The 24053-nt window shown below is 42.2% G+C and overlaps 1 protein-coding gene, 1 long non-coding RNA gene and 1 other non-coding gene across 12 annotated transcripts in view; 2 read left to right on the forward strand and 1 right to left on the reverse strand.

The window, feature by feature from the left end:
• Positions 1-12286, reverse strand: part of LOC140623361 (uncharacterized) — a 94487-nt gene extending 82201 nt beyond the window's left edge. Inside the window, exon 1 of the long non-coding RNA XR_012022993.1 lies at positions 11123-12286. This is a non-coding gene — a long non-coding RNA (uncharacterized lncRNA). The remainder of the gene's footprint in view (positions 1-11122) is intronic.
• SCAPER (S-phase cyclin A associated protein in the ER) overlaps positions 1-24053 on the forward strand; it is a 431009-nt gene that overhangs the window by 367363 nt on the left and 39593 nt on the right. For all 10 annotated transcript variants that reach the window (XM_072809831.1, XM_072809829.1, XM_072809834.1 and 7 more), the window contains one exon: positions 5802-5957. In XM_072809831.1, coding sequence (XP_072665932.1) covers positions 5802-5957 — 156 coding nt within the window. The remainder of the gene's footprint in view (positions 1-5801; positions 5958-24053) is intronic.
• LOC140623393 (U6 spliceosomal RNA) lies at positions 19181-19286 on the forward strand. Its single transcript, XR_012023014.1, has one exon. It is a non-coding gene; the product is annotated as a U6 spliceosomal RNA (small nuclear RNA).

A 24053-nucleotide genomic window follows, 5' to 3' on the forward strand; every position in this document is an offset into this window, starting at 1 on the left:
CAAGAGAACTATGGCCCAATATTCCTAATGAATGTTGGATGTATGAATTCTCAACAAAATACTCGTGAACCAAATTAAACAGCACATTAAAAGTCTCATACACCTAACACCTGAGAACCAACTGATAACGTTTTTCAGTAACATCTTATTGCCTTAGATCTTTTGTCTTATTGGTATGAAACCAAACGTTGCAGATACAGCTAAATCCCCATCCTCATCCCCTCCCCTTCATTCCCCCTCAATAGGTAAATCACTATGTTAGTTTGTGTATATCACTTCCATGCATTTTTTTGTAAGTTTATGTATATACATGCTATATATAAAAATATACATGTGTATATTTATGTAAATATTTATGTAAACTTTTTATGTATTTGGAGACCAAGCAAATATCCCTAAAGTACATTATCTACCTTCTATTTTTTTTGTGTATTTAAAGTTTACATAAATGCATCATACTGTTTTCTCCACTTCTGTTTTCACCTGACCTGTTGCTGAGATTTATTTATGTTGATGCATATATATCTGATTAATTCATTTTAACTGCTCTAGACTCTTTTAAATGTATAAATTAGTTTGCTTATCCATTTTCTTTTTTTTCCTGTTTTTTTAAATAATAAATTTATTTTTTATTGGTGTTCAATTTGCCAACATACAGAATAACACCCAGTGCTCATCCCGTCAAGTGCCCCCCTCAGTGCCCGCCACCCAGTCACCCCCACCCCCCACCCTCCTCCCCTTCCATCACCCCTAGTTCATTTCCCAGAGTTAGGAGTCTTTATGTTCTGTCTTCCTTTCTGATATTTCCTACCCATTTCTTCTCCCTTCCCTTTTATTCCCTTTCACTATTATTTATATTCCCCAAATGAATGAGACCATATAATGTTTGTCCTTCTCCGATTGACTTATTTCACTCAGCATAATACCCTCCAGTTCCATCCACGTTGAAGCAAATGGTGGGTATTTGTCATTTCTAACGGCTGAGGAATATTCCATTGTATATAAACTAGACCACTCTCTTGCACCATACACAAAGATAAACTCAAAATGGATGAAAGATCTATATGTGAGACAAGATTCCATCAAAATCCTAGAGGAGAACACAGGCAACACCCTTTTTGAACTCGGCCACAGTAACTTCTTGCAAGATACATCCACGAAGGCAAAAGAAACAAAAGCAAAAATGAACTATTGGGACTTCATCAAGATAAGAAGCTTTTGCACAGCAAAGGATACAGTCAACAAAACTAAAAGACAACCTACAGAATGGGAGAAGATACTTGCAAATGACGTATCAGATAAAGGGCTAGTTTCCAAGATCTATAATAACTTATTAAACTCCACAACAAAGAAACAAACAATCCAATCATGAAATGGGCAAAAGACATGAAGAGAAATCTCACAGAGGAACACATAGACATGGCCAACATGCACATGAGAAAATGCTCCGCATCCCTTGCCATCAGGGAAATATAAATCAAGACCACAATGAGATACCACCTCACACCAGTGAGAATGGGGAAAACTAACAAGGCAGGAAACCACAAATGTTGGAGAGGATGCGGAGAAAGGGGAACCCTCTTGCACTGTTGGTGGGAATGTGAACTGGTGCAGCCACTCTGGAAAACTGTGTGGAGGTTCCTCAAAGAGTTAAAAATAGACCTGCCCTACGACCCAGCAATAGCGCAATGGCACTGCTGGGGATTTACCCCAACCATACAGATGCAGTGAAACGCCGGGACACCTGCACGCCGATGTTTATAGTAGCAATGCTTATCCATTTTCCACCTGAGAGCAATAATTTCTACTTTTTCACCATTTCAAGCAATGATGTAGGAACAGCCTTATAGAAATCTTTTTTTTTTTTTTGCACCTGAGAGCTTCTTGAGTTTACATGCTTACAATAGGAATTTATGAATGCTATGATAAATGTATGTTTAACATTACAAAGTAATGCCAAATCGTTTTTACAAAGTAACTATACAAATTTCATTTCTCATGAGCAATGGTTGAGAGTTCCATTTCCCTATATCCTTATCACTGTTTTATGTTAGCACACTTATTAATTACCAGTCTGATATGTGTGAAGTGGTATTTTGTGTCATCTTCATTTACATTGTGTTTATCACTAGTGAGGTTGAACATTGTTTATTGGCCTTTGTTATAATCAGAATTCATTTGTAGGAGACAAACCAACAAAACTACTTTAAGCAGAAAGGATTTTTTTTTAAAGATTTTATTTATTTATTCATGAGAGACACACACACACAGAGAGAGAGAGAGAGAGAGAGAGACAGGCAGAGGGAGAAGCAGGCTCCATGCAGGGAGCCCGATGTGGGACTCGTTCCCGGGTCCCCAGGATCACACCCTGAGCTGAAGGCAGAAGCTCAACCACTGAGCCACCCAGGCGTCCCAGGCAGAAAGTATTTACATGGAACAATTTTTTAAAAATTGTTGCAGGACACCTGGGTGACTCAGCAGTTGAGCACCTGCCTTTGGCCCAGGGTGTGATCTGGGAGTCCCAGGATCAAGTCCCACATCGGGTTCCCTGCATGGAGCCTGCTTCTGCCTCTGCCTCTCTCTCTCTCTCTCTCAAATAAATAAATAAAATCTTTTAAAAAAATTGTTGCAAGGACTGAAAGAGTGGATTCTAGACTAGATCTCTGGGAATACTCCCAGAAAAAACACTGCACAACTGGTGATCTACTATATCTATCAAAATCAAGAGCTGCTCTATCAAAATGATGAGCCATTCATATTGTTTAGTCCAGAAGCTCACTGCCTCTGGAACACACTACAGCAGCTAGATCTCCACCCCTCAAAAATATATGACCCAAACTCTGTCTCTCAGCCTCCAGAATACTGGTAATGGCATTTAGATTTGAAATAACCTGATTCATTGAGCCAAAATTAGGCCTTCCTGCTAAACTGTAAATAATACTTTGAACATATCTCTTATAGAAATTGCTAGGTGTCAGTTTCTACCTTAAGAGGTCTTTGAGGTTAGTATCAGTGTCATATTTAGAAATGATTGAATGGATTAATGCATGATTACAAATAGTTATCCACACATCTCTTGAATCATTTATGGGATGAATTGGTGACATTCAATTAGACAATGTTGAGAGATCTCAGGAGAAGAGATGATGAGTTTTTGTTTGAACATACCTAGGTGGAAGTGTCTTGGAACCCCCAAGACGAAATATCCAGAACCTAGACTTTCTAGAAAGAAGTTCAGAAAAGAAGTAATCACAGAGATAGGAAAGAGTTATTAACATATTGAAGATAGTTGAAACCATGAAATTTCATGAGTTTACTCAACCTAGGTCAGAAATAGAACCCCTTTGCACCACATTTCAGTTGGGGTTTCAGCTTCATCTTTCAGCTTATAAATCCTAGTAGCAAAAGCTACAGAGGGACCCATTTTAAATTTCAAATGGTAAAACAAATGGAGAGGCTCATTTCCTGGAGAATTCACAGAATCATGTTTCCCAGGATATACATTCCAAGTCCACATTAAAGCTTTTCATCTTGTATATGGACACTCTTATCAGTAGTCAGAAGACATCAGGATATTACATCTCTCCTGATTCACTCTTCCTGAGCCTCAGCTTCCTCGTCTATCAAATGGGAATAGTAATGCCAATCCCTACACAGTGAATATGGTTTTCTCATACCCTATAGGTAGGACTATAAATTGATGCAAGGGTTTTTTTTTTTTAATGTAATGGGGCTGTACATATCAAGAACTCTAAAAATCTGCATACTCCTTGGCTCTATAATCCTACATCTAGAAAGTAACTTGAAATCTGGCAAGGATTTGTATTTAAATGTTCATCCCAACATGGTTTATAGTGATGGATGCTGAAAACTACCAGAAACTCTAAAAATATTCCACTGGCAGAAAATTATTCACCCATTTAAAAAAAAAATGATATTCATGTATGCAATCGGACCTCTAGAATCTAGATCATTTTACAGGAAATACATAGTTCAAAAAATACGGTAAATGACAACACAGGGATATAATCAGCAAAATTTAGATTGTGGGAACTAAAATAAACCACCAGGTTTTATCAACAAATAAATTTGCAAAGGAAGAAAAGAGAGCTGGAGGGGTAACATAGAGATTAAGAAGAGAGTTTGATATAGTAACCAATTATAAGGTGTGGTTCTTATTTGAATCCTAATTTTTAAACAGCTATTTAAAATGTTAAGGCATTTATGATACTTTTAGAAATTTGAGTACTAGTTACTTGATGGTACTAAGGAATTACTGTTATTTTCAGTTGTAATGGTATTGTGGTTTTTTTAAATTCTTGTTTCTTAGAGATACAAACATTTATTAATGAAATGACATAATGACTTAGATTTGCTTATCCATTATGCAAGATAGTGTGGATGGGGAGGATTGGCCATGGTTGATTGTGGTCAGAGATGGATGGTAAATGCATGGGAGTCTGTTATCCTAGTAATTTTTTTTTTGGGGGGGGGGTTATGTTAAAACTGCTCAATAATACAGTTTTTAAAGGTTTAAAATATAATGCCCACAAAGACATTTTCCATGATATAGAAAATGCCTAAAATAGTTGAATGAAATTCAGTTTACTGTCAGTCATATAGAGAAAAAAATCAAATAGAAAAAAAAAACAAAAGGAAATACCTTGAGTGCATATGTCAGTGTGTCGGTTTCCTTCATTATAAGATAAAGATCTGGTGGTAACCATTTCATACTTCCCAATTTTAAATCTGTAGGAGATATTCAGTAGCCCAGGTAAATACATTTCCTAATATAAGAGGAGAAAAGGGGGGCCATTATATTGCACCTTCTAAGTAGTAAACTTGGAAAAAGCTCCAAACATGAATTATTCCTCAGATTTTCCTTACTTTTACAAAAAGGGGTACTGGCAAATGAATAGTGATGAGGATCATAGTTCACTTGTGAGCAGAAGCATCAATTCCTTTGCATTTATTGCTAAAAGTTAACGTGTTGATGTTCAGAATTGCTGTATTCGAAGTCTTACCTTTTCATACATGTAAATACAGCAGCACTGAGTCCGTATACAATCTCTAAGCTAAGGCTGATTTATCTACAAGGTCATTTATAGTCTTAAAATACTATTTTCAATAATAGCTGTTTTGCAGGCTAATAAAAGAGCCATTATTTTTGGTCCAGTTTAATAAACAGCTCTGGAAAGCTGTTTAATGGGCTGAAAAGATGAAAGTGACTTCTTAAATGTTATTGTCAACTGGCAACACTGGTACTTTGCATAACAGAAAGCAATTAGATTCTCACTGTTATACTCTTAAGGTGATAGGGTTTTGAAAAATAGAGAATCTATAGTTGGCATTAGAAATGGTAAAAGGTTGTTTAAAAAAAAAGAAATTTAGGTTGTTACAAGAGCGTCATCTTATTTTCTGAACCCCTACCTTCTAGCAAATTGGGCTCTCTGGTACTTTTAAAAAGTATTGCTTTTCAAGAGTGTTGAGGTAACTATAAATCAGTTCAACTGTTGGACAGATGCTTTAGACCACTAAAAATGATCAGATAGTCATTTTTGCTCATCTTCCTTGAAAAATAGCATCAGAATAACCAAAAGAGGCAAGAGAATCACTTAACAGAAATAGTTGATTATTCAGGACTAAATCTAAGGAAAGTATTACTTGAGATGCTTTACCCAAACCTGTGTTGCTTGCTTGGTAGCGGGGTCTAAGCCTGTGTTTTTAAAACTTACCTTTGAAGGTAAGTTTTTATTGCCAGTCTATGCAGACTGATAACACACGTTTCCCCCTTTATCTAGCTACGTGGTGAACATAGGTCTGATCAACAAGCTTCATGGCTGCTTCCTCTCGGTGCAAGGACCAGTGGACGAGAATCCCAAGATGGCCACATTTTTGCAGCACGCTGCAGAACTCTTGCATGGAATGTGCACACTGTGCTTTGCTGTCACCAGAAGGTAAGGCTTCTACTTGATATCAATGTGGACTCAACTTTGGGAGCTTCCCTTAAATTTTGCGCATCTTGGTATCATTTCATAGGAATACAAGTGGTCATGTTGGCTTCTTTTCTTCTTTAGGTCACCTTTGTCCTTATTGGTCTCCCATAATGAGACCAGCCTTCTGTTTCTTGTTTTTCCCTGGCTACATGCTCCGGTTAGAGCCTGTTTTTCTTGTTGGTATCCTACACTTAACTACACTTCATTACTGGAAGAGATCTTAGGGGTCATCCAGTCCCACTTCCACAGAAATTCAAAGGAATCCAGTGATTCTCCTGGAGTCAGTGAGTCAGTAACAAAGCCTGCACCAGACCAAGCCAGACCCTCAGCGCAATACAGCACGGCCTCTCCTGGTGTCCATGACTGGATTCACATGCTTTTACGAACTGCCTCCTAGGGTTGTGTATTTTCCCCTTTTGTCTCTTTCTCCAAGATGCCTTCATGAATAAGGAAAGGGAACCATCCAAAAAGCCAGCTCCCTCGAGTTACATTTGTCCTATGTGTAGGATGACCGAATCAGGTAGAGGCCAGCGGCATGGGTAGTGAAAGAATTCACCCAAGGCAGGACAAAGGACACAGAAGTTTATTGAAAACACTGCAAGGGAGCAGCGAGCAGGACAGCAAAGGAAACACTGTTAGCCGTGAGGTGGGGGCGGAGGGGGGTGTAGTTAAGGGGAAGTGAGGGGGGATGGGATGGGAACGGATGGGATTTGGTTTGGGTACCTGTGCCCCGTTACAAGCAGCCCACTGGTCAGCTGGGGCTCATGGGTATTCTGAGGTGAGTCACTTAATGAGCCTGTTTGTATTCCACTAGGGGGCTGGGGGCTCTATGGGCGTGATTATAGCCAACGTGCCAGGGACAGCTGCTGGCCTGGTAGGCTCATTAGACGCCTCGCCCCATCCTGTGAACTGCCCTCAAAAGCAGTAGCTCTCTTGGGGAGGGCAGAGGAAACCCCCCCAATTGCAATAGTGTTTCTAATAGGAATATGACATAGCCCTCAGGCGTATTAAGAATGCTCAGGGGATCCCTGGGTGGTGCAGCGGTTTGGCGCCTGCCTTTGGCCCAGGGCGCGATCCTGGAGACCCGGGATCGAATCCCATGTCGGGCTCCCGGTGCATGGAGCCTGCTTCTCCCTCTGCCTGTGTCTCTGCCTCTCTCTATCACTGTGTGCCTATCATAAATAAATAATAAAAAAAATTTAAAAAAAAAAGAATGTTCAGTAAAATAACTTTCTTATAATTAAATCTAAATAGCACTACATATAATTTCTCTAAAGATTCTATTTATTTATTTATTTATTTGGCAGAGAGAGAGGGAGAGCGGGGGCAGGGGCAGAGGGAGAAGAAGCAGACTCCCTGCTGGGCAGGGAGCTTGATGGGGGGGCTCCATCCTGGGACCTTGGGATCATGACCTGAATAGCTGAAGGCAAATGCTTAACTGACTGAGCCACCGAGACACCCCACGTATAACTTTTTTTTTACTGCAACCCTGTTTATTTATATTTCATATACTCTTCAAACATACACAGAAGGAGAGAGTACAAGAACGAATAGCTCCAACTATTAGCAATATTTTCCCAGTCTTATTTCATCCCCCCACTCACCCCCTGGGTTTTTTGTTTTGTTTTGTTGGTTTTTTGTTTTGGGAGAGGGAGGTTACGGCAAGAGCATGTTACAACAACTTTCAGGTACTCATTTCACCCACAGTACTTCAGCCTGCGCCTCTGAGGTGTTGAACACGAGTGCCCCAGATTGTCACACCTGGTGTAATAAGCGATAATCCTGTGGGGTACCTACCTAATCCTTGTTCACCGCTCTCCACTGTCTCAGCGTCTTTCTACCATAAGTTTCTTGGATTCAGTTCCAATTTCAGGTGACATTTGGTTGTTACGTCCCTTAAGTCTCTTTAATTTTGTAAAAGTTCCCTTTCCCCTCTGCCTTTATTTTTATGCCATTGATTTGTTCGAGAAAAAACTACATGGTTTTTAAAGGATTTGTCAAGAAGAAAATTAAAACTGGGGGATCCCTGGGTGGCTCAGTGGTTTAGCACCTGTCATCGGCCCAGGGCGTGATCCTGGAGACCCGGGATCAAATCCCACATCGGGCTCCCTGCATGGAGCCTGCTTCTCCCTCTGCCTGGGTCTCTGCCTCTCTGTGTGTGTGTGTGTCACAAATAAATAGATAAATAAATTTAAAAAGAAAGAAAGAAGGAAGGGAGGGAGGGAGGGAGGGAGGGAGGAAAGAAAGAAAAGAAAAGAAAAGAAAAGAAAAGAAAAGAAAAGAAAAGAAAAGAAAAGAAAGAAAATTAAAACTAAAATAAAAATCAAAAATTTGAAACTTCTAAAGTCTAGCTGCTTCAAGAAATATCCATCCATATTCTATGTACACAGAATGCCAGTGACTACGTTCAGAATATTCTAAAAGAATTTGCTTTCTAAAATGAACCTCCTCAGTTTTTTAGACTGTTACACAGAGGACGCTGCACCCCACCTCTACCCCAGTCACATTTCTAGAAAGACTGAGACTACCTGAACGTCCGGGAAGCCAAGCACGGCCTATATTCAGCGTTCCCTCCTAGCAGTGCAGACGGAGCTGCCTTCCAGGATTAGATGATAACCCAGGACGTGGCTGTCTGTGGGTCTGTAACCTAAATACGCTGAGGTGGCCCCGCATCACCGGAGGCTGGCAGCAGTCATGGGGCCGCACTCCGGGCCTGGCACCTGCCGACGTGGGGTCAACCGTGCCCTGGCTAGCTCCGGGCAGTAGCCGCCTTGCTCCCTGGGGGGTTCCCTCACTCAGGAGACCCCTTCCCGCGGCGCTTCTTTTCATCACGCAGCATCGTAAACCTGCCAGCATCTCAGGTCTTCGTTACCTGTGTTCTTCCCTTAAATCCAGATGAGTGCCCCACACCTAAGCATTTCCATATGTGGTTGGTGAGTTGGTGGGCTCCCGCTTTCACCTGCGCAGATTTAGTCGCTTGAAATCTGGGGCTTGAAAGCAGCTTCGAGCTCATTCCCAGCGCTCCCTCTTATAGGGAAAGCAACGGAGCCAAACTGGAACCAGCCTCCAGGATTCCTGCCTCAGTGCTCTCACCTACACGCTTGACTTTGCATGATTCAAATCGTAGGAGCATACTTCTCATTTCTTTTTCTTTTTTTTTTTAATTTTTATTTATTTATGATAGTCACAGAGAGAGAGAGAGAGAGGCAGAGACACAGGCAGAGGGAGAAGCAGGCTCCATGCACGGGGAGCCCGACGTGGGACTCGATCCAGGGTCTCCAGGATCGCGCCCTGGGCCAAAGGCAGGCGCTAAACCGCTGCGCCACCCAGGGATCCCATACTTCTCATTTCTTTGGAGATTTTCTCAGTTACGTATATGGAAAACAGGATCCCCTTCTCTGTAACACACTCAGCCATGTCGTCTTCCAGTGGACGTTGACAGAGCTCCTGCCTGGGCCAGACACCAGGACAAGGACCCAAGATACCGCCTCGGGGAGCCCAGAGCCTGGCCTCAGGGCAGACCCGTAAACTAGCAGCTGCAGCAGAAGAGGATGTTCTCCCAAGGAGGTCAAGAAAGGAGGCGATGGACTAAATCGTAAAGGACCCAGGAAGACAAGTGGAAGGATGCGACAGAAGGGGCCGTAATATGCGCACTGTGTGAGAGAGCAGACGTTCTGGGTGCCTCTGGCCTCCCTGGAGGTCACCTGCCAATGGATTCCTGTATTTCTCTGCCTGAGGATACTCTCTGGACAAGGAGCTGTTGGCTACAAGTGCAGGAGAGTTAACAGCTCCGGGAGTGACCCTCCAGCAACACATGGGTGGATTCTGTCCCCGCTCCCCCGCCTCGGTGAGCCCCGAGGGGTGTTCTGCACGGTGGGTCAGGGCGCGCCAGTGCCAACCTAGGCACTAACCCATCCTTGATGGGCTTTCTCCCTCCCCCTTCTGTCCTTGGCTTCCTCACAAATAAAGTACTTGTGCCCAGAGCCTTATTTCAGGGTCTGGTCTGGAAGCAGCCCAGACCAAGAGACATGGATGCACAGGGTACTCTGGACTGTACGAGGGACATCTCATTCAGTCTGATGTAGCCGTGCGGCGGGGCGACTACGGGGAGTGGCAGGAGGCGCAGCAGTACACCAACCCCATGATGGTAGCTCCTAGAACTTGAGGTGCTACGCTGGAGCTGCAGAAAGCCACTGAAGTTGTTGAAGATTTATGATTACAGATCAGATTTATGGTACAGAGGACCGTAATGGCATGACCCCAGAGGCAGAAGGAATCGTAGAGAGACGCTTGGAGCCACGTGGGGAATGTTGAGGGCCCGTGGGGGCAGCGGAAATAGGAGCAAACACGTGAAGAGGAGAAAGAATAAGCGTAAGAGAGGCGGCAAAGAGCTTGGTGACGTGGGAGGTAAAAGGAAGGGAGGAACCTTAAATGGCTCCCAGGTTTCTGACTTGAAATCTGTGAGTGATAGATGATATCCTCTCCAAATTAGGGATGAGCAGTTTTCCATAGAGGAAATATGCCTAAGGGCTACCCAAGGAGACCAAAGTCTTTGCATATATGTGTATTGTTTTTATAGACATATACAACTGGATTTTAAATAAATCAGTGATTAACTCTTGGTGGTTCTTAAGAATTTTCTTTTTGAGATTTTTTCTATTTATTTGACACAGCACAAGCAGGGGAAATGGCAGGTAGAGGGAGAGGGAGGGAAGCAGGCTCCATCCCAGGACTCTGGGACCACGACCCAAGTGGCAGGCAGACACTTAACTGTAGCAACACCCAGGTGTACCAAGAATCTTTTTTTTTTTTTAAGATTTTTATTTATTTATTTGAGAGAGAGAGAATGAGTAGTCGGGGCGGGGGGCAGGTGGTGGCATAGGGATAGAGAGAGGGAGAAGCGGACTTCTCACTGGGCAGGGAGCCCGATGCAAGGTGGGATCCCAGGGCCCCGGGCCACCACCGAGCCACCCAGGTGCCCCAGCTTTTAAGAATTCTCAATCCATTTTCCCACTATGATTTCCTTCTCCGACTTTAGTTATTCAACAAATTTCTCTTAGTAGGCCTTGCTACAAAAGCAGATTATTCTAGGAAAAAAGTCCAGGTGATTTCCTGGCTTGGTTTACCTGGAAATTCTTAGCAGGATCCGTGTGGCTGCTTCTGTGAATGAGGTAAAGGAAGGATCCCTCATCGCCGCTCTTCCTCGTCCTTCGTCCCAGCATTTCCAGAACGCCACCAAGCCACAGGGACACAGGACGGTTCTCCCCTTGAGACGAGTTCGCCTCTAATATTTACGAGACCATTTCATGCTACTTCCCAGCTCTCCACGAAAATGCTATTTCTCTGCCATCGACTACAACGACCCGTGGACACACTTTGCACACAGCTCTGAGGTCACAGCTGTGTCTGGGTGGGGAGGGAGGTGGTTGTCGTCAGGGGGAGCAACCACGTGACGCCCGCTCGGCCATCAGGCCCGGCAGCCAGAGCCAGGGAGGTGCGGAAGGCTCGTGGTCACGGCTCTCGTGTGTGCAGCCGGAATGAGGAGCCGGAGGCGCCGCAGACGTGGCTCCTGGGGAGCTGGAAAATCCTGGGGTCACTAAGCCGGATTGCCCAGGCTGCTGGGTAAACACCGCTCGGCTGCTGGTGGCCCGGCCTTTGTGGCGGGGATTACAGCGGGGCTGCCTTGCTCCTCTCCTATTGTGCCCTTAATCTTCTAATTTTCACCCAGGTATTCTGAAAGACACTTTGGGTGGCAGAGGCCATGTTATTAGTCTTTGCTTCAAGGTGGGGGAGAAAAGACTGATGATTTTTTTGTACCAGGCTTGGTTTCGAACTTGCTTTCAAGTAAAAATTGACATTGCAATCTTCTGGGGAAAGGATTGGTTTTCCATTAGGATCACTCCTAATGTGGGTGTGAGTCCAAGAACTTTTTACAAGTTGCAGTTCTTAATCATTTAAAAAATTCAAGCATCTGCAACAGGACTTTCAGAAATGCTCATTTCTTTGGCTTTACTGCTACCCCTTTTCCATTCTCGGTCCTTTAAGCTGTGAAGAGGAAAGGACAGTTTTCAAACCTCAGGGCAGCCTCTCAGCAACCCTAATTGGCTGAGACTCACGGAGCCCCCTTAAGTGTGGACTCCTTAGCTGAACTAATAGGATCAGAACCGTAATGAGTGATTATAAATTGCAGCCAACACAGGCCTTTCACTTAGCAGTCATTTCCTGATTCCATAACTGTACGAGGCACTATAGGGAGAGGGCCAGGAAGCAGGGGGGCCACACTGAACGAGTTTACAGTCCTTATGGCGGCACAGAATAAAACCTAGCTAATTCTGATTGGTTGGAGAAGACTGTTCTGAATTCTAGAATATATTTACACAAAAAGGAGTTTGTTGTTTTATGTATCTGTGGCCCTTAGGTTCATACCCGTAAACTACACTGACAAAACGGGTTCTAGCCAAAGTCCCTGGAAACTGTGTCATAAAAAGATAAGAATGATTTATAATTTAGCTCATTAACTATGTGGATATAAATGAGTGCTTCTCAAGTGTTTAAGGGTGCTTGAAAACCATTTGTTCAAGCAAAGGTAAACTTTGACTCTGCCTGCCTGAATTATTCACTCATGCATTAAACAAATATTTATGTAGCACTTGCTCTGTGCCAGGCCCTGTGCTAAGCTTGGGAGAAAGCAGAAATGACTCAGACATCATTTGTGTCCTCAAGGACCTCGGCAGCTAGTAGAGGAAGTAAGACACCTACACCGAGATGCGCGGTCGAAGCGAGTGGTGCAGAGGACACAGGACAGCATGCAAAGCACTTAGACGCTGCCTGGTACATACTACCTGCTTCATAAACACCGGTACTGTTGCTACGTCATCACTGATGGAGTTAAAAGGAAGGAGAGACCACTCTTGGCTGCACTGGCTGTTTCCTGGAACAACTAAAACTTACTGTGGGCCTTGAACGATAGGAAGGGTTGGAACGTTTACAGTTGAGAGGCAGATGCAGAAACAGCTAAAGCCGAGACATCGTGGCAGAGAACTAGGAGGAACGAACAGAGCACATGAGCTGGGTTGTGAGATGTGTACAGTGTGACTTTAGTGCATCCCAGGTTGCTAGGAGGTTCGACTGAGACAACAGATGTAAAAATACTGCGCGAACTCCATACGGTGACTTGCTGAGGTGTGGTGGCAGCGGTGTCATCAGGAGCCTTGATCAGGAAAGTGATGTGCTGAGAAGCATATTTTGGAACATTACCTGATGGAGAACATGTTAGACAGGAGATGGAAGGTGGGAGGGACCACGAACACTCACCTGGGCAAGAGGTGAAAGGAACAGGAAGGAATTTTCTTAAGTCCTCTTTATATATGATCTTCAGACTCCAGACGCAGTCATCTCCGTCTCATCCCTCTTCCCTGCTCCCCAGACCCAACCTGTTGTCACGTCTTGTTGACTGGAAGGAACCCTAACGTTACCTTAATCCAGTCTTCTGTCCATGTGTGAATCTCTTCTGTAGCCCCAGCTGGTCTGTATTTGAATCTCTCTTCTGACAGGGACCTCGTTACTTACTAAGGGAACCTATTGTGTCATTGATAAGCTTTAATGCTTAGAACAGTCTCTCATGACCTGTTTTCCTCCCGTGACCTATTAAACCAGTTCCGGTTGCTCTTGGGCAGCATACGGACTATTCTACTTCTGCCCTTCTCCCCGAACTTCTGTGTTCTCACCCTTCCACATATTCTCCTTCGCTTTTCTTCTCTTCGTACCAGTGGCTAGATAACAAGTCACTCCGGAACCTAGCGGCATAAAACAACCATCTTTTGGGGTGCCTGGGTGGCCCAGTGGTAGAGCATGCGACTCTTGACCTCAGGGTTGTGAGTTCAACCCCTGCATTGGAGGTAGAGATTACATTAAAAAAATAAAATCTTAAAAAAAAATAAAAATAAAAATAAAAATAAAATAAATAAATAAAATGTTAAAAAAAAAGCCATCTATTAATCTCACAGACTCTCTGTGTCAGGAATTTTGTCCAGATACATAGAAAACAGCTTATCTTTGTTCCCCAATATCCAGGCCTCAGATAGAAGAAGGTTTGAAGTTGGAAGGCTAGAAGTGGAAATCAGTCGTCTGAATGCTTATTCACACATGTCTGTGGTTCGTGTGGCTCTTAGCTGAGGACCTTTCCATCTGGTCACTCTGCAGATGCTAATTTGGGCTTCCTCACAGCCTGGTGGCAGGTTCCAAGAAGGAGCATCTTGGCGAAGACCCAGGGAGAAACCGTATCACCTTTTATGAGCTGGCCTCAGAAGTTATGCAGCATGACTTCCCCTGCATTCTGTTCATCAAGACAGTCACAACACCCCCCCCAAAACCCGGACTTCAAAGGAGGAGAAAGAGACCCCTCCTCTTCACGGGGAACCTGAGGCCCCAGAAGAGCATATAGGACTAGAAATATTGCTGTGGTTGTGTTTGAAAAATAGATCTGCCGCGTTCCAGCCTACCCTGAAGATAAATGTGTTTCCAATATCCTGTTCTCATCTGTCTTCTTTTCTCTGTGCGGTCTCATACTTGGTGTTGTCACCCTGTCTCTTGACATCACTTCCGTTAACTTGTAAACCAGTTGTAGTCATTAGCCACTGCCCTTCGACAAAAGACTTTCTGAGATTGGGAGTCAGGGAATGAAGTAAATATAAGAAGCTTCAGCAAGTTAAGCATAAAGGAAGGACCATTTGTTGAGTACCTGTTATGTGTCCCGGGCTGAGAGCTCCTTGTGAGGTTCCTTCCACCAACCCTGCCCACACCTGCCAAGGGAGCAGGGCAGCCTCCAGAGTGATACGGAAGAGTGATTGCCACACGCTTCAGCTCTAGAGTGAGAAGAATACAAGAGCAGGAACTTCTGGGCTGTTTCTGTATCGATTGCTAGTTTAGAGGTTTCGAAAGATCCACCCCTGCTTATAATAAAGCCTTAGTTGACTCATAGGGACGGAACGATGACCGTGTCATCGCTACAGTTCAACTTGTACTGCGTGCTCGGCACTGTGCCAGAGAAAGGGAGAGAGAGAAGAAGCTGGGGTTTTACTCTGTGTGTGACGGGAAGCCACTCGCGGATATTAAGCCAGAGGGTGGCAAGATCTGATTACTTAAAAAGTAAAAATATTAGGTTTCCTCTGTGAGGAATAGATCGGAGGTGCAAGGCTGGAAGCAGCAAAGATCCGTCAGGAGGGCACTGCTGTCCTCACGCAGCCCCGATACGACCGTTTTGCCTCTCAGTTGCTCACCCAGCAGAAGCAATTGCCTTCGCTTGGCCACACGGCAGGGCCCCGGGCAGGGCTCCTGCAGCCTATCTGCCAAATTCTGAAGATAGGGGAAGCCAAAACATGCGCAAGCTTAGCCAAAATCAGCACAAGGCCCTCCTGCTTACGGTGACTATGAGGAAGCTGGAGTTAGGAGATCGGAAACGTCCTGCCGGAGAGGCCTGTTGGGACAGCAGCCCTAGCCCGCGGGTCCGAGCTGCAGAACTGGAGCCTGTCGCCAGCCACCCAGAGCCGCATCCTCCCCTCCCAGCTCCTCCCTGCCCTTCCTTCCCTCCACCTGTGGTTGAGGCCGTCACCTCTGCAGCTGCCACTTTCTTGGGCCTCCATTCAGGCCTCCATTCAGGCCTCTGCCAGAACCCGGTTTCTTCTTAATGCCTCACCCTCTCCCTCCTGTTCCCATGGGTGTCCCGGCCTTCCTCTTTCTCCAGCCTCTTCCAGGTTGTTGATTCTAAACAGCAAGAATGTCCATCTCTTCTCATCATCTATTACTTCTCCTCCCAGAAAGGCTGCTTCTCAGAAGCCCCCCTTTTCAGCAGTTCAGCTGAAACTCATCATCAGGCACTTTGGGAATCCTCCCAAGTATTAGCCAGCCTCACCCTACTTGATAATCTTACTTTTTAACCGTCCCTATTTTTTTTTTCTCTTCTCTAACCAAATGTCCAGATATCCTAAATGCTCACACACACATCTTTCCCACCTTCAGTTTTCTCTTCCTCTCACATCTGCACCAAGCCATCCACATTCCCTTCGGTGGGGCTCACAATTAGATCTGCATTAAACAACCTATAGGGCGTGTGTGTGTGTGTGTATGTGTGTGTGTGTGCGCGCACGTGCACGCACGCACAGGAGGGTGTAATTTTCAAAGTAGATTCGCAGCTATTATAACATCCTAGGACTGAACAGAATCTTAGACATCATTGTGTTCCATGCCCAGCTGACGTTTGAGTACCCTCTGCCACTTGGATGGGTGTGATCCCCCACTTTTTCCAGAATAGGGAAGAATATAATACCTCCCCAAAATCCCATTGAACTTTGGAATGTCCTAATTGTTGGAAAGATTTTCATGAGTTTATCTAATACCTGCTTTCAGATAATGTCTCTTCTCTAGGGTCATAAGTAACAACAGAACACTTCTTCAGTTTGAAAATGACTTACAGCCTCTAGTTCTGAGGTGAATTTCCAAATCCTTCAAATATTCCTCAGATGACACTGTTCCCAAATACTTATACCACATAAGTCACTTTCCTAGAGAACTTTCTGGTACAAAAGTGTCCTGAATGTAGTATGGTACCATTGCTGGACCCAGTACTTCCAGGGTAGTGGAGCAGGACTAAACTTTTCTGGCTATGTACATTGTGCTCCTATTAATTCAGCCAAAATTGAGTTGTATTCATTGATAAACAACTCTCTACTGGTTTGAACTGTTAGGCAGGTAATTTGCTAAGCCTTCTTCCCCAGCTTATCACTGTGAGCTGTATCCCAGCCCCCATCACATAGCTTCTTCTTGTTATAAACATATACGATTAGTTTTTATAAAAATCTAAAAATAGGATATAACATTCATTTCTATAAATTCCATCCTTTTTTCAGTTCTCATTTATTTTTTAAACTTTTTTAATAATTACTTCCTTTCTCTTGAAGCTATCTTCACTTTGCTTCTAAGACACCACATCTTCCTCCTACCCCATGGGTTCCTCTGTTTTAGTTTCCTTTGCTGTTTTCTTATCTCCCCAACTTTTAAATGTTTACATATCCCAAGATTCAATCCTCAAACCACTATCTGTGTTCACTTACTGGATGAGCTCCTGACTTTAAATACCGTGTACATACGTGTTGATGACTCCCATATACCTCAAGCCCAACCACTCTTCTGACCTTAGACTTGTTTATTTAATCAGTCATTCACAAATGTTCATTGTGTGGCTATGTGTCAGACCACTGTTCTAAGCCCTAGAGACAAAACTGACAAAAATAGCTAACCTTGGTAAGCTCATTTTATCCAATTTCCAATTCATTATCTCCACTTAGAGGTCTAATAAGCATCTTGAATTCAGCAAGCTTAAAGCTGAACTCCTGGTTTTCCTCCCAAGACATGCTCTATCCACTGCTTTCCCCATTTCTTTTTTTTTTTTTTTAAGATCTTATTTATTCATTAGAGACAGAGAGAGAGAGAGAGAGAGAGAGAGAAAGAGAGGCAGAGACACAGGCGGAGGGGAAGCAGGCTCCATGCAGGGAGCCCGACTTGAGATTCGATCCCAGGTCTCCAGGATCACGCCCTGGGCCGAATGTGGCACTAAGCCGCTGAGCCACCCAGGCTGCCCTGCCTTCCCCATTTCTGTAAATGGCAGCCACATTCTTCCTGTTATTCAGGTCAGAATCCACCGAGCCATTTTTTTTTTACTCTTCTTTCTCTCACACCTACATCCAATCTATTAGGAAACCCTGTTGGCTTTCCTGCACTTCTCACCACATTCATAGCTACCAGCCTAATTCATCCACCATGATCTCGTCTTGAATAATTCAAACAGCCTCCTAATTGGCCTCCCTGCTTCTGCCTTGGCTCTTCTAAAAGCTTTTCAACCAATTAGCTATAGTGATTATCTTTAAGCCAAAGTCAGATACGTCACTCCTCTGCCCAGAACCTTACAATGGCTTTCATTCTCATTCAGTGAGATCCATAATGTCCTTACAGTGCTCTGTAAGACCCTATCTGATCTTCCTTACCTCTCTGACCTCATCTCCTATTGTTCGTCCACTCACTCAATCTGCTAGAGCCACAGTGGCCTTGCTGTTTCTTGAATATGTCCTGCATGTTCCTGACTCCAGGACTTGAGACTCGCTGCTTTTCTATCTAAAACAGCCTGGTCTCAGATATCCTCATGGCTTCCTTCCTCACTTTCTGTAGAACTCTGCTTACTTAACACCTTAGAAAGAGCTTCCCAACCACTCCGTATAAAATAGTATTACACATTGACCTACTTCTTTATCCCTGGCCATGTCCCGTGCTCTCTGTAGCACTTTGCACACCTGACATACTACATATTACATATATTGTGTATTTTTTCCTTATGTCTTCCTACACTAAAATGTAAGCTTTATCAGGTAAAGGGCATAGATTTTACTGCTGAATCCTAGTGCTTTGAGTAGTGCTTGTCATAGAATAGGTCTTCAACAAATATTTATTGAATAAATGAATGAATCGTGAGTAACTAGTCCTATTGTGGTGGGCAGAAAAAATGCCTCTCCTGAACACTACCCAACAAAAATAAAATACACATTCTTCTCAAGTATACTTGGGATATGTTCCAGGATAGACTGTCTGTTAGGCTGAAGATGAAGTCTCAGGAGATTTAAAAAGACAAAGTATCTTCTCCAACCATAACAGGACAAAGGTAGAAATTAATAACAGAAGTAAAATTGAAATATCCACAAATTTGTGGAAATTAAACAACACATTCTTAAACAACAAATGGATTGAAGAAAAACTCACAAGGAAAACTAGAAAATACTTAAAGATGAAAATGAAAACACAGCATATTAAAACTTATAAGACACAGTAAAATCACTGCTAAGGAGGAAGTATACAACTGTAAACATTTACATTGAAAAATAAGAAATAAATCAACAACCTAACTATACAACTTAAGCATCTAGAGAAAAAAGAACAAACTAAATTCAAAGCTAGCAGAAGGAAGAAAATAAAGATTATAGCAGGGATCAACGAAATAGAGAATAAAATAACACTAGAGAAAAATCAATGAAACCAAAGTTTGAGTTCTTTGAAAAGAGCCACAGCATTGACAAACCTTAAACCAGATGAAGTGAAAAAGAGAAAAGACTCAAATTACTAAACTCAGAAATGAAAATGGGGCACTCGTTCTGACAGCACATACACTAAAACTGGAACAATACAGAGAAGATTAGCCGGCCCCTGCACAAGGATCACACTCAGATTCTTGAAATCTTCTATGTTTTCTGTAGTTATAATATAAGATCGTATACTTGAATTGTACTGAGAGCATAAACTTTAAGCATTCTACCACCAAAAAAAAAAAAAAGATAACCATGTAAAGTAATGGATGTCTTACCTTTACTGTGAGAATCATTTCAGTGAATCCATTTTTTTTTTATTTTTTTTTTATTTATGATAGTCACAGAGAGAGAGAGAGGCAGAGTCATAGGCAGAGGGAGAAGCAGGCTCCATGCACCGGGAGCCCGACGTGGGACTCCATCCCGGGTCCCCAGGATTGCGCCCTGGGCTGAAGGCAGGCGCCAAACCACTGTGCCACCCAGGGATCCCCTCAGTGAATCCATTTATCAAATCATCATGTTGTACACTTTGAATAAGTTATAATTTTGTCAGTTATACCTGAATAAAGGTGAGGGAAGAAAAGATATGAAAGTGGGGGGCACCTGGGTGGCTCAGCAGTTTGGTGCCTGCCTTCAGCCCAGGGCATGGTCCTAGGGTCCCGGGATCGAGTCCCACATCAGGCTCCCTGCATGGAGCCTGCTCCTCCCTCTGCCTGTGTCTGTGCCTCTCTCTGTGTCTCTCATGAATAAATAAATAAATAAATAAAATATTTTTTTAAAAGAGAAGTTATGAAAGTGGAAATATTACTATGGATTCCACAGAAATAAAAAAGGATTATAAGAGAGTGCTATTAACAATATATGCCAACAAATTGGATAACCTAGATGAAGTGGATAAGTTTCTAGAAACAAAATACCTACCAAGACTAAATCAGAAAAAAATAGAAAATCTGTATAGACCTATATAATTAGTAAGGAGATTGAATCAGTAATCAAAAATGTTCAAGGAAAGCCCTGGAGCTGATGGCTTCAGTAGTGAATTCTACCAAATATTTAAAGAACTAACACCAATCTTTCTCAAGTTTTTTCCAAAAAAATTGAAGGAAAGAGAACACTTTGTAACTCATTCTTTGAGGCCAGCATTACCCTGAAACCAAAGCCAGACAAAGACACTACAAAGAGAGAAAATCACAGACTGATATCCCTTATGAACATTGATATAAAAATGCTCAACAAAACTACCAAACCAAATGTAGCAGCCTAGTGAAAGGATTATACATCATGACAAGTGGTATTTATTCCTGGAATCCAAAAAGGGTTCAACGCATGAACATCAGTCATTGTAATTAGACCACACTAACAGAATGACGGAAACAAAAATGCATGATCATCTCAGTTGATACAGAAAAAAGCATCTGACAAAATTCAAACACTCTTTTGTTATAAAAACACTTGGGGCACCTGGATGGCTCTTTCAGTTAAGCGTCTGACTCTTGCTTTTGGCTCAGGTTATGATCTCAGGGTTGTAAGATCGAGTCCCACACTGGGCTCCATGATCAGCGTGCAGTCTGCTTGAGAGATTCTCTCTTTCTCCTTTGCCACCACTCCTGCTCATGCACACACACACTGCCCCCCAAATAAATAAAATCTTTAAAATAATTTTTAATGGCACTCAAAAAGCTTGGAATAGAAAGACAGTACCTCCACATAATAAAAATCATATATAAAAAACCCACAGGAAACATCATAGTGATGGTTAAAGACTAGAAGCTTTCCTCTAAGATCAGGAACAAGGCAAGGATGCCCACTTCTATTCAACATAGTACTGGAATTTCTAGCCAAAGCAATTAGGCAACAAAAGGAAATAAAAGGCATCCAAATCAGAAGTGAAGTAGTAAAGAATTATCTCAGTTTGTAAATGATATGATCTTATATGTAGAAAACACTAAAGATTTCACACCAAAAAAAAAAAAAGAAAGAAAAACCTGTTAAAACTAATAAACGAATTTGGCAAAATAGGAGAATATAAAGCCAGGGCAGAAAAAGCAGTTGCATTTTTATACATTAACAATGAACAATCTCAAAAAGGAAATTATGAAAATTAGTCCATTCACAATAGCATCAAAGAAATAAAAACTTATGAATTAGTTTAACCAAAAAAGTGAAAGCCTAATACAGTGAAAAGTACAAAACCTTGCCAAAAGAAATTAAAGAAGGTATAAATAAATGGAAACACATTCCATATTCATGGATTGGAAGACAGTATTGTTGAGAAGTCATTACTCCCCAACACAGTCTGTATATTTTATATAATCTCTAACAAAATCTCTAAGACTTTTTTTTTTGCAGAAATAAAAAAGCTGATCCTAAAATTTATATGGAATCTGAAGGGACCCCAAATAGACCAAACAATCTTTAAAAAGAAGAACAAAGCTGGAGGACTCACATTTCCTGACTTCAAAACTTACTTCAAAGCCATAATAATCAAAACAGTGTGATACTGACAGACAGACATGTGTAACAATGGAACAAAATAGAGAGCCCAGAAATAAACCCTCACATATATGGACAAATGATTTTTGACAAGGGTACCAAGACCATTGGATGGGAAAGGACAATCTCTTCAACAAGTGGTGCTGGGGAAACTGAACATCCACATGCAAAAGGATGAAGGACACTTTCAAACACCATGACTTAAAATAACTCAAAGACCTAAAACTAATAAACTCAGCAGATAAGAGAGCAGAAGCTTCAGGATGTGGGATTTGGCAAAGATTTCTTGGATAGGACACTGAGACATAGGCAGTAAAAGAAAAAGTAGACAAATTGGATTTCATGAAAATGTTTTAAATTTATATGTCAAAAGACAGTATCAACACAGTAAAAAGGCAACCTGGAGAATAGGATAAAATATTTGCAAATTATATATCTGATAAGGAATTAATATCCAGAAACCATGGAAAACTCCTAAAACTCAACAACAAAAACAAAAACACTATTAAAAACTAGGCAACCAAAGATACAAATGTAGTGATATGAAGGGACCCCTGCACCCCAGTGTTAATAGTAGCAATGTCCACAACAGCCAAACTATGGAAAGAGCCCAGATGTCCATCGACAGATGAGTGGATAAAGAAGATGTGGGTGGCTCAGCAGTTGAGCATCTGCCTGTGGCTCAGGACGGACTACTACTCAGTCATCAAAAAAAAAAAAAAAAATGAAATCTTGCCATTTGCAATGGCATGGATGGAACTAGAGGGTATTATGCTGGGTGAAATAAGTCCATCAGAGAAACACAATTATGATATCACTCATATGTGGAATTAAGAAACAAAACAGAAGATCATAGGGGAAGAAAGGAAAAAATAAAACAAGATGAAATCAGTGAGGGAGACAAACTGTAAGAGACTTAATCATAGGAAACAAACTGAGGGTCACTGGAGGGGAAGTGGGTGGGTGGGTGATGGACATTAAGGAGGGCATGTGATGTCAAGAGCACTGGGTATTATATACAACTGATGAGTTACTGATCTCTACCTCTGCAACCAATAGTAAATTATATGTTAATTAAATTTAAATTTTAAAAATGGGCAAAATACTTAAATAGGCATTTCTCCAAAGAAAATACACAAATGCTCAATAAGCCCATGAAATGAAGTTTAACATTACTGGCAGTAGGGAAATGCAAATAAAAACTATAGTTTTTAAATACCACCTCATATCCATTAGGATGGCTACTATCAGAAAGACAATAGCAAGTGTTGGTGAGGATGTGGAGAAATTTGAACACTTGTGTATTGTTGGTGTGAATGTAAATGATATAGCTGCTATGGAAAACATGGCAGTTCCTCAAAAAATTAGAAATAGAATTACCATATGATCCAACAATTCCTTTTTTTTTTTTTTTAAGATTTTAGTTATTTACTTATTTATTCATGAGACACAGAGAGAGAGAGAGGCAGAGACACAGACAGAGGGAGAAGCAGGCTCCATGCAGGGAGCCCGATACGGGACTCGAACCCGGACTCCAGGATCACGCCCTGGGCCGAAGGCAGACGCTCAACCGCTGAGCCACCTAGGCGTCCCATGATCTAACAATTCTACTTCTGAGTATATATCTGAAAGAATTGGAAACAGCATTTTAAAGAAGTATTTGTATGCCTGAGTTCATAGAAGCATTATTTACAGTAGCAAAAACAGAAGCAACCCAAGTGTTCATCAGTGGATGACTGGATACATAAAAAGTGGTGTATACATACAATGAAGTATTATTCGGCCTTAAAAATAGGGAAATGGTTAAATATTCTATATCATGGTTAAACTTTGAGGAGACATTATGCTAAGTTAAATAAGCCAATCACAAAAAACTAAATCTTCTGTTATGATTCCACTTACGTGAAGTACTTAGTCATAGAGACAGAAAGTAGCATGTTGGTTGCCAGCAGAAGGGGGAGTGGGGAGGTATTGTTTAATGCGCATAGAGTTTCAGTTTTACATGATGTAAGAGTTATGGGGAGGGTTGATGGTGAGGTTGCACATTATTATGAATATATTTATTGCCAACAAACTGCACACCTAAAATAAGATGGTAAATTTTACTATATATATTTTTTAACACAAAAAAAATTGGGGAAAAGAATAGTGCCCTGCCAAAGATATCTATACCCTAATCCCCAAAAACTGTAAATGTTTTTACATGTAAATTATCTCACATGGCAAAAGAGATTTTGCAAAAATTAAGGATCTTGAGATGGGAAAGATCATCCTGGTTTATCCAGGTGGACCCAATGTAATACAGAGTTCCTTGTAAGTGAGAGAGGGAAGCGGGAAAGTGAGCATTAGAGGGACTCGCTGGTGTTCTGCTGCTGACTGAAGATGGAGAAGGGGCCCCGGGCCACGGAACGCGTTTGTAGTCCAGTAGCTGTGAAAGGCA

The sequence above is a fragment of the Canis lupus genome, chromosome 32, assembly GCF_048164855.1.
Source record: "Canis lupus baileyi chromosome 32, mCanLup2.hap1, whole genome shotgun sequence".
Lineage (NCBI taxonomy): Eukaryota > Metazoa > Chordata > Mammalia > Carnivora > Canidae > Canis > Canis lupus.